At 43.6% G+C, this 10,841-nt stretch overlaps 1 protein-coding gene and 1 pseudogene across 2 annotated transcripts; one reads left to right on the top strand and one right to left on the bottom strand.

Annotated features, from left to right (window-relative positions):
* Window positions 1-1,436: 1,436 nt before the first annotated feature.
* Window positions 1,437-3,419, bottom strand: LOC104598697 (expansin-A1-like; annotated as a pseudogene).
* On the top strand, window positions 3,195-9,539 carry LOC104598446 (N-terminal nucleophile aminohydrolases (Ntn hydrolases) superfamily protein). Of its 2 annotated transcripts, none has more exons than XM_010260509.3 (7): window positions 3,195-3,468; window positions 3,843-4,014; window positions 4,486-4,550; window positions 4,670-5,068; window positions 5,150-5,208; window positions 8,547-8,651; window positions 8,951-9,539. In XM_010260509.3, exons 1-7 carry the CDS (start codon window positions 3,418-3,420, stop codon window positions 9,168-9,170), a joined length of 1,071 nt encoding a protein of 356 aa, XP_010258811.1. In that variant the 5' UTR covers window positions 3,195-3,417; the 3' UTR covers window positions 9,171-9,539. The 2 variants fall into 2 exon arrangements, with proteins under 2 accessions (XP_010258811.1, XP_010258812.1); XM_010260510.2 differs by having other exon boundaries at window positions 3,211-3,468; window positions 4,659-5,068.
* The last annotated feature ends 1,302 nt before the right edge of the window (window positions 9,540-10,841 follow it).

A 10,841-nucleotide genomic window follows, 5' to 3' on the forward strand; every position in this document is an offset into this window, starting at 1 on the left:
CAAAGGAGAAAGGGGAGAAGGGGTTCAGGTGTGGATCCCCTTCGACTCATTCGGAAGATTATAGCACTCAGGTCCAAAATCTAAGAAAGACATCATTTGAGATTACCTAAAGGGATGTGGAGGAAGAAGAAGTGAAAACGAAGTGTCAAAGATTGGAGAATCTAGGAGCTAAGTTCACTTGAAAGCAAAGGCACTTAGAGGCAAACAACAAGAACGTTGCCATCAAGGCCCCTATTTAAAGGAGAACGAACAACCCAGATATCTCGAGATCCAACGGCTGAGGAGCCACCACCTCCACAACCCAATTGCAGCATGCCGCGTAACGTTCAGCCTCGGAAGGCAAAACAATGCACTAGCGATGGCTCAGATCATCTTAGATCTAATGGACGCAAAATGCCTCCGCACCTGCGATCTAGCCGCGCCGCATCCCTGAGCGCTCATCCTCGGAAGGCGAAACGACGCTCGAGGCAAACCAGCGCATCCGCCCTTTGTGACCCACCAGTTTATGTGACTCAATCGCATGAATGCGCACTCTGGTTTGACCGGAAAGCTGTTCCACGCACGGGGTTTTCTCTCAACGCATAGACCTGTACAGAATACGGCCCCCGATCGCTTGTCCAAAGCAGCAATGCCGCAGGTCGCTCGCAACTTTGGCCCAACTTATGAAGATGAACCAAGCGAAGACGCAAAAGAGAGTGCCACTACAGGGTACACCTCGGCTGCCGAACCCACTAGCGCTCACCATTATTACTCCAATCAGCCGAATCCAAATTCTTCACCTCGGCCTCGAGAGTGGCGGGCAAGTGATGTAGGGTGGCCCAGCCTAGCCCATTCTAGGTTGGGAGGATCAGCCCACGAATGCCACAACAAAGGACGCGACTAGCCACAGCAAGGGCTACCCTGCACCCCTCGTAAGGAGCCAATCGCGGAGCGCCCACACGTCCTCGCTGACTTGCCCCCGTATGGCTACCATCTCAGGCATTCATCTCCACCAACCTCCAGGCGCCTCAATTATAAATAGGGGGTACCCCCCCTCTAGGTGAGGGATCTTGATCCTGAAAATTGATCCTACTATAGAATTTGAGTGTCCTCACTTTGGGAATTCAATACCTACGAGCAGCCTCCTCAGAGCCCTCGTTGTGCTTAACTCCTCTCTTCGTGCCCTCATACTAACTTGATCGTCGGAGTCTCCGCCTTGGTTTCTTACCCGAGGCCTCTGACATCCTCTGCCTTGCAGCACCTCAGCTACCAAGCCTCGGCTCCTACGAAACTTGGTACGCCATCAGCCTCGGCCTACAGCCCTCGACTTTAACACCTCGTCCCCGAGCCCTCGAAGCCTTCAACCCACCTTTAGAGTTCAAGGGCGAAATTACTTTGTTGTCCTCAGCCAACCCGAGCATCAGCAGTAGGGGTCAGGGATGGTCTCTCTAGTGGAACTACCCTCCACTGAAGGTTTGGCCGAAGGACCAACCAACAGGGGCAACATTGTAGGAGACTACGCTACGCCCATCACTAGTGGTGACCTTGAAAGACATGCTCTATCCATTGAGGTAATTGTTGCTATGCCAATTCTGTCCCAGTTCCTTGACATTGGTTGCCACCCAATCCTTGACCCCTTGATGGAGACAACATGCACATCACCAGCACCTCCGACGTTGGTTATGAGGACAAGATTGACGTATGAATGGCCATTGATGGTGAACCTGATTTCCGCCCCCCCCCCCCCCCCCCCCCCCCCCCCACCCCACCCCACCCACACAAGATTGCTCCCCACAATGTCCCACAACATATTCCAGCCGTGTACTGGAAACATCTACAGAAATGATAATGTCATCATTGGGAGATGTTCTCAATAGATGGCAGGGATATGCTGTGGGACATTGTGGGGGGCAATCTTGTGGGGGCTGATCTGAACTCCTATTTCTTGGCGTGGGGAGAGAAGGGAACCGCCCCCCTCCCCCACCCATATATGAGCATCCACAAGAATCACAAAGCTACCTTCTATTGCTTAAGGTACACTGAACAAAACATAGGACCAAAGAAGTACAAAAATTACCTTCTATAAGCCATTGGAACAATCCTAGTTCTGTACTGAGCAATGTGTTGGAAGATAGGCTGAGAGAGATCAAAATGGTGTTGGGGAGGGTTACACCAATCCCCTACATTGTTAGGAAGGGCATTATTGGGTGGGCGGAAATTAGTTGTTGTGACAACAATGGAGCCAGGCAGGCACCACTTTGGGTCGTTCACACACCTAATCTCAAAACAAGCCCCACACAACTCAGGCCATTGTTGAACAGAGCAGTACTTAGAGCTGCAATATTAGTCCCGTAACCTTGGCTGTAGAGGTTTCCAAAGCCGCAAACCCCGCCTACAAAGAGGAAAAACAACAATCATAAGAGAATGTCGAAATAGCTAGTTTGCTAGCAAAGGTATGCCTTGGGTTCTCTATAAAAACCAAAAATAAGAGAGGAACACACAGCAAAAAGAAGGGAGGTGTTGCCGTGTGAAGAGAATGTCCCTTCTCTCTCTTTCATTCTTCAATCTTCATCAATGGCATTTCTGTGTTTGGTGTGGAAGCCTCAAATAGAGAAAAGAAGAAGAAAGGGAGAGCAAGATGAGACGCAGAGATGCCACTGATGAAGATTGAAGAGAGAGAGAGAGGATGAATAGTGCTATTCTTTGTTGGTGGGGAGAGAGAGAATCAGAAGGAAATTAAGGAAGAGGGAAGGTTGAAGGGGGGAATGCACCACCATTTTGCTGTTTTGCGTCGTGAGGAAGAAGATGAACAATATTCGAGAAAGGGCAAAATAAGTATTTTTAAAAAAAATGATCATCTCTTTAACATTTTCATCTTGGTCATTGATGGAAGTGAAGTATTTATTAATTTTGTCAAAAATAAAGAAGAGGTTTTTGCTAAAATGAAATCATAGGGGAGGTTTTTATGATTGTTAGAAACTTCGGGGGAGGTTTTTGTATTTTACCCTTATATTTATAATATATATTATAAATAAGTATATAAATAACGGATTCGATTAATTATCAGCTTTTCATATTAATTAATCAAAACTGAATGGATATACCTTAATTTTTTCAAAAATATCAAATCGAAATCGAACCGAACCGTTCATTTAACCGGATTTTTCGGTTCGGTTTCATCAGTTATGCTCGGTTTTCCGGTTTTTGAACAGGCTGAAAGGGAGGCACAGCGCAAATAAGCGGTTGTGGGCTTCCCGGAGGGCCGGAGCCTATTGACTGGTAGATATCGGCGCTTCCGAAAAGGGGTTCCGGCTTCTGATCAATGAGAGATTAGGTGCAACCGATCCAAGGAAAAGCTCACAGAGTCCTGACTCTTTTGGGAAAGAAGCAGAGGCGTAAAGTAAAAATTGCAAAAAAACCCCTCGACTTTCCGGTGCCATGGCTCTCACAAAACTGTCTATCACCTATCTCTTCCTCTCAATTTCTACGGTAAGATGCCACAAGAAGAATTCATTTCCTAACATGATTTCTAGCATTTTTTCGGACTGTCTGTGTTTGTTCTTTGCAATTTGGGTATCGGGTCTTCATCCTTTTCGTTCCATTTGCTCGGTTGTTTTTTCACTTAAAACTTTATAGTTCCAATCATTTCTTCAACATAAACGCTTGTTTCTTTCATCTGGGTTCTCTATGTTCCTATCCATCTCATCATATTTCTTCGACATGAATGTGGGTTTGTGGTTTCCATACCTACAGATATTTAATTGGATTTGCCAAATTCTGCAACTTGACATTCTGGGTTTTCGTCCGCCTTTTGTATGTGTTAGACTCGATTCAATAATCTTTCTTTAACTGTTTATCGTCAGGTCTTAGGACATCAAGTGCATAACTCGGGGCAGTACCCTTTGGTTGTGAGCACCTGGCCCTTCGTTGATGCAGTAAGAGCTGCTTGGAATGCTGTTGACAAGGGATTATCTGCAGTTGATGCGGTGGTAGAGGGTTGCTCTGCTTGTGAGGAGCTCAGGTGCGATGGTACAGGTATGAATCCGATTATCCGAAACCTAATTTGATAAGAAAAATTGTGATATGATCTTCTAATCTAAAATATAATGTGACAGGTTGCATTAAGTTCTTGATATGTCTTCCGCTTTTGGGTAATCTGTTTTTATGAGGATGTGTAGCACTTGCTAAAAAAGGTTCCTGTGTTAGTTTATGAATTGGTCTTTGTTTTTACTTTGCAGTGATTAGAATCATTAGGTTTGGGATATTTATCATTTTTAAGGCCAAGGGGAAACTATGTATAAACACTTTTAGCTTGATTAAAAACTATGGTTGAATTTGCTAATTTATTATTCAAAATCATAGCATAGGGCCCGATATTAGAAGCAATTTATGGTTTTTTCTTCTAATTTAGAAACGGTGTATAGATTTTTGTTTTGATGGAGCAATTAGATACGTGTTTTTAATCCTTAATACTGTCTATTGTTAATATAATTTTGATATCAACAGTTGGGCCTGGTGGAAGTCCAGATGAGAATGGAGAGATTACAATTGATGCTCTGGTCATGGATGGGGTAACAGTACCTTTCCTACTCTCGACAAATTCCTGTTTCTATTTTCTTGACCTTTAATCTTTGATCTGCATACATTGGAAATGATAGTTTATTACTTGCTTTGCCAAGGATGTGAGTAGACAACAATGGATGTTGGAGCTGTTGCTGCCATGAGATATGTGAAAGATGGCATCAGAGCTGCAAAACTAGTGATGGAACATACAGGCCATACACTTCTTGTTGGAGAGAAGGCCTCAGCTTTTGCCATTTCCATGGGTCTTCCAGGACCTACAAATCTTAGCTCACCAGAGTCTATGGAAAAATGGCACATGTGGAAGGAGAATCACTGCCAACCTAATTTTTGGAAGAATGTTCTCCCCGTGAATACCTGTGGCCCTTATCATCCAAAGGACGACTCTTCCATTGTGGAGCTCACTGGTGAGACATGTTCTGGAGGCAATTTGAAGAGTCTTCCATGGAGTTCATCTCATATCAGCCACCACAACCATGACACTATTTCCATGGCTGTAATTGACAAAGTGAGTTGATTATCAATAGATTACATAATACTTCTCAATTTTTTTCTCATCTTCCTAATATAATTTCTGTTCATTGTGTAGATGGGGCACATTGCAGTTGGTACCTCAACTAATGGAGCTACCTTTAAGATCCCTGGCAGGTACTCTGTAATTCTGCATAGTAGTGCTGTTATCTCTCTTCAACGACAAGGATATCCGAATTTATTTTGATCTGCTACTTCCCTATTTTGGAGCGCTATAGTCTTGTGTCAAAAATGTCCTTAAAAGGCTATTGCCATGGAATTCTCAGCATGTCTTCTGTTTTTGTTTGTCTCCATGTAATCTGGTTGAACCTTGGTTCTACTCTTTTGCATCTCTCCTTTTTCTCCATCAAAGACACTGATAATTGTTGTCATTTGTAAAATTATTATTACTCCTTCTGCTGTTGCAGATCTAGATTCTCCATTTAAAAGGGATATTTCTAGAACATGGTATGAGCTATTTGTTTCCCCAAATCACCCTCTTTCCATGTGGTAAAATTCAGCTGGGAAAATTTTACCTATAAAAAAAATCAGCTGGGAAATTTGGCATTTTGTTGAGCATTGTTTTAGAAACTGCGCCAGACTGGATGATTGGATTGAGTTCAAACTTTAGTTGTTCAGAATTTTGGTTTGGTTCTATTATTGAACTTAACCGGTATGCTGATAAAAAAGAAAAGAGAGAGAGAGAGAAAGAGAGAGAGAGGGAGAGAGAGGAGGAGGAGGAGGAGGAAAATGAGCATGGAATTAATTGTTGGAAAAAACATATGGGAAAAAGGAAAAGCTTACCCAGGTAGGAAATGTTTGATGCAAACAGTAGTCATCCTTTTTTTTAGTGGATGAAGGGATGAGTTTATGTTATGGGCACACCATCCGGCAGCGCACTGCGGAGCAGTCATGGGCAGCAGCACGCACGGCAGGCCGCACAGCAGCACGCACCGGTAGCGCACAACGCGCACTGCACGCACTGCACGGCGGCACGCACCGCGCACCCACCCGGCACCGCACGGCAGCGGCACCATGGCGCGTAGCACGCACCGCCAGCAGCACGCACCACGCACACGCCCGGCACCTCACGGCAACGGCACCATGAGCCGCGCGCACGCACTGCGCGGCAGCAGCATTGCGCGCATGCACCGCGCGGCAGCGGCACCATGAGCCGTGCGCACGCACCCGGCAGCAGCAACAGAGCGGGGCCCACACGACAGCTCATAGGGGTGGGCGCACCCTTATCTGGACACGTCAAGCCAACCCACGCCAGCTTACCTTATCCTTATCTTATCCTATCCCTTATCCTTGTCTTATTTTATCTTCTTAAGTAGGAGTTGTGTGACCATTTGGAGTAGGTAATTAGGAGTTTTAGTTTAAGTTGGATTACCCTAGCCTAGCCGAATCCAACAAGGAATTCTCTTCTGTAATCTCCTATTTAAGGAGCTACGAATTGAAATAAAGCATTCAGTTTTCCAGCCAAGAAAAGAGAGGAGAGTTCGGGTGGTCTCTTGGACAAATCACCCATTCAGTTCTGCAATAGGGTCTGCACGCAAGGGAAGACACAAGGGAAAGCAGTGCCTTCGCACCGTGGGCCGACCCGTGATGGGATCCTACGCGCGTGACCATAACAAATAGGTATCAGAGCGTAGGATCCCGTCACGGGTCGGCCCACGGTGCGAAGGCACTTCTTTCCCTTGTGTCTTCCCTTGCATGCAGACCCTATTGCGGAACTGAATGGGTGATTTGTCTAAGAGACCACCCGAACTCTCCCTTGGGGTGATTTGTCCAAGAGACCACCCGAACTCTCCTCTCTTTTCTTGGCTGGAAAACTGAATGCTTTATTTCAATTCGTAGCTCCTTAAATAGGAGATTACAAAAGAGAATTCCTTGTTGGATTCGACTAGGCTAGGGTAATCCAACTTAAACTAAAACTCCTAATTACCTACTCCTAATGGTCACACAACTCCTACTTAAGAAGATAAAATAAGACAAGGATAAGGGATAGGATAAGATAGGGTATAGGGATCAGATAAGGATAAGGTAAGCTGGCGGCGAGTTGGCTTGACGTGTCCAGATAAGGGTGGGCCCACCCCTATGAGCTGTCGTGTGGGCCCCACTCTGCTGCTGCTGCCGGGTGCGTGCGCGCGGCTCATGGTGTCGCTGCCGTGCGCGCGGCTCATGGTGCCGCTGCCGGGCATGTGCGTGGTGCGTGCTGCGCGCCATGGTGCCGCTGCCGTGCGGTGCCGGGTGGGTGCGCGGTGCGTGCCGCCGTGCGGTGCGCGTTGCGCGCTATCGATGTGTGCTGCTGTGCGGCGCTGCCAGGCGGTGCCTGCTGCTGTGCGGCCTGCCGTGCGTGCTGCTGCCCATGACTGCTCCGCAGTGCGCTGCCGGATGGTGTGCCCATAACAGTTTACATCTTTTTTCTATGGTTTCTCTGAGCTTTATCTTGTTTCCTGATGTATCACTGGAATTGTCAGATAAAGAGATTTGCACCAAGCTTTTATCTTGGTCATATACACTGAGCTTGTAATAACCTTGAATCCTTGTGGTAGAATGTGGAAGAGTGCTCTAAGGATGCAAAGGATGTCTAAAAGCAAAAGGCACAAAGGCTTGTTAAGAGAAGATATATAACGAGGGATGTGAGTAATGAACATTTATAGTATACAGTAGAATGTACCAAATCAACTTGGTTTGATCTGAGGTTGGATAGGGTGCTACCTAGCCTATCCCTGTAACAGTTTGATGTCCGGTCCAGTTTTTAAAACAGTGTTGTTGAGGCTGAACAAAATGAAGTTTTCTGATTTTTTGGATCGTTTGCCAAGATCTCAAGATTATCTCTCTAGATGCTTTATTTAATACACCAATGGATTATTTAATCATATTTCTTTTATACGTATATTGTACTTTTTGTTGTCTTTGATATTTTAAAAATCTTCTGAACAATTTCTAAAATTAAAATATTCATATGTATTTTATATCTTTCTACTTTTGACTGAAAATTTTAATAAAGTAGATGAAATTTAATTCTGAAATTTGTTGACCTTGACATGAAATTTCAGAGAAATTATAAACCATGGGATGCTCCTGACAATATACAAGTACAGTATAACCATAGTAGGTACTTTTAGAATTATTATCACTACTAAAATTGTTGCTTTTGTTACTTTTACCACCAACAGTACTTGTAGTAGGAGATTGATTGTCTATTACATTACCTTGTAAATATTAATTTCTCATCATGTACTTGGCTTCCATAGAATCTGATTGTTTATGGATCCTCTTCCGAGATGAACTTGTTTTTCTGGGGAAGGATATGAAGAAAATAGTAAAGGAAAAAAAAAGAAACTGTTTTACTGGATTATAGACTTGGTTTTGTGGAATAAGACCAAACTGTTGAATTGCCTGTTATCTGCAGATTTGGATATTCTTGTTTTATGATTGACTGAATGATATCTCTTGCTTGATTCTAGGGTAGGGGATGGGCCTATACCAGGGTCTTCCGCATATGCTGACGATGAAGTTGGGGCATGTGGTGCAACAGGGGATGGTGATGTTATGATGCGCTTCCTCCCATGGTAATTAACTTGAACTTTGTAAAGTATTCTTCTTTGCCCAAACATGAATTCATGAAATGGTTATTTTTTGCCTATTATTGAGTATTTGAAAACCAAATTGATTGAAGTAGACTGGTTTTTGCTGATTTAGCTCATATCCTGCTAGTTTAGATTAGACCCTCTTCTCTTTTTCTTGCTTCATTTTGCACACAAATTTCTTGACATGCGCTCCCACCAAAAAGAGGAGAATGGTCAAATTGTTTGTCTCAGTCTTTTTGTCCTTTTTAATTGAATCTTAGTAAGTACGTATTTGATTTCAGTTATCAAGTTGTGGAAAGTATGAGATTAGGAATGGAACCCAAGGTTGCTGCTGAGGATGCAATATCACGGATTGCACGAAAGTATCCAGATTTTACTGGAGCCATTTTTGCTGTTGATAAGAATGGTTTGCACGCGGGCGCTTGCCATGGATGGACATTTCAATATTCAGTTAGAAGCCCGGGCATGGAAGATGTAAAAGTATTCACTGTGCTCCCTTGAGACCGCAACTACCAGGAAGTGTGATAAATTAGTTTTGCTTCTTTATGGCAGAGTGGTCTTCAGTTGTCTTGTGCTAGTCCTGTTTCTTAGATAGTTTTTTATTAAACTTTGTTACCTATCGAATTTTCTGTTATATGGATATCTTAAGATGTTTCCCTGATGCAATAAATGATTTTCTAGTACTACTATGAGAACTTGATCTAGGAGATATCTAATATCTTAGCCAGTGCAGGACCTGCTGGTTCTCATGCTTGTATCTTCATACCAGTAGAAGACAGTATGTCATATGTGGCAAGCCAGTGGATTGATCTACATTATGTTTTACATACTCTTCTTGAGATATAGGAGATTTGTTCAATTCAGAGTTCAGACCATCTTGTTCTGTTTGTTTGCCGGGGACTTGCATGCAGAAAACGAGAACAAATTTGCAGTATATTTGGCTTAGAGCTCTAAACAACTGCAAGTTCTACCATTTTTCTGTTTTTTTTTTCCCCTAGTGATGTGCCACATGTGTTGCACGTGCGACATTTGTGTGCCTAAGTGCTTCTAACTCTGAAATGCACATTTAAGAGATCGAAGGAGCCAAGTTTCCCCATTTATATGGAGGTAACATATTCAATTATTCATCAATAATATGGGCTATTTCTTGACCTGCAATGTTGGTTCTAGACAAACCAGCTGAATCGTGCAACTGAAAATGCATACAAGGATGTTTATACCTTTAAGAGTTAGGATTCCTTCTATTTCTTGTTTTCTATATATAGGACTTTTTTTATTTAATTTTTAATTTGCTCTTGTTTTGGCTGGTAAAGTGGGATAGAACGAAGAGGAACCTAGGTATCTTTCGGATATACCAAAGAAACGAACTTGCAGCTGCCTTGATATGCACCAAAGATGTTCTGGTTTGCTATGAACTGATCCTTTATCTATAAAAGATAAGCCACTTATACTATGTAGCAGTATCATTATCATGGAAACTGGATTATATCTTCAATTCTTCAGGTGCTATCTTCCGATTTACTGCAGGCAGCAAATGGATTCTTATGAATGTAATTGGAACTGCTGGTCCACCGTTTGGAATTTAGGGCCCGTTTGGTTCACTGGAATAGGGATCTGGAGTGGGTCGTTCTGATTCAAACTGTTTGGTTGGGTGGGATTGAAATCCCATTTTCATAACTTGTGGTCAATTGGGGTACACTTGGCTTGGCCTGAGCTTTTACACTGGTTTGGGCAGGGTCCATTCAGATTTTGGCAAAAGAGCAACCTGAGCCCGCCCAAATTGCACCCCTACTTGTGGAGAATTCTTTGTTATGTCGTAGAGATGACTGAAGTTGTTGTTTTCCTAGTTTTCATGGTAAAGCCAATGTCTTGGCAGATGGTCAAGATGGTCCAGATATCATCAAATAGATTTCCATGCTTATTCTTGATGGGGTCTCATCGTTTGGGTAGACCTGTTCATGGCCGAGCTCCAACTTAGCTTTTGCCAAAATTTGAATGAGCCCAGCCTGAAGCTTGAGCCCAAAACAGTGTAAAATGTTCATGGCTGAGCCCAAAACCTAGCCCATGAACATGTCTACTTTTAGGTAAAGGCTTCTCAGACTTTCCTCCTTTTTCCTTGACAAATTTGATCTATTCGAAGAGAACTTATGCTTGAGCAGTCTCTAAGACCAG

This window comes from Nelumbo nucifera, chromosome 6 (assembly GCF_055504915.1).
Source record: "Nelumbo nucifera cultivar China Antique chromosome 6, China Antique-T2T, whole genome shotgun sequence".
NCBI lineage: Eukaryota > Viridiplantae > Streptophyta > Magnoliopsida > Proteales > Nelumbonaceae > Nelumbo > Nelumbo nucifera.

Bases quoted from the DNA above. Each gene is read 5' to 3' on its own strand.
- LOC104598446 (XM_010260509.3), top strand. From the start codon at position 3,418: ATGGCTCTCACAAAACTGTCTATCACCTATCTCTTCCTCTCAATTTCT. The intron at 4,015-4,485 runs GTATGAATCCGA...TGATATCAACAG, and splicing joins GCTCAGGTGCGATGGTACAG to TTGGGCCTGGTGGAAGTCCA. The intron at 5,069-5,149 runs GTGAGTTGATTA...TTCATTGTGTAG, and splicing joins CCATGGCTGTAATTGACAAA to ATGGGGCACATTGCAGTTGG.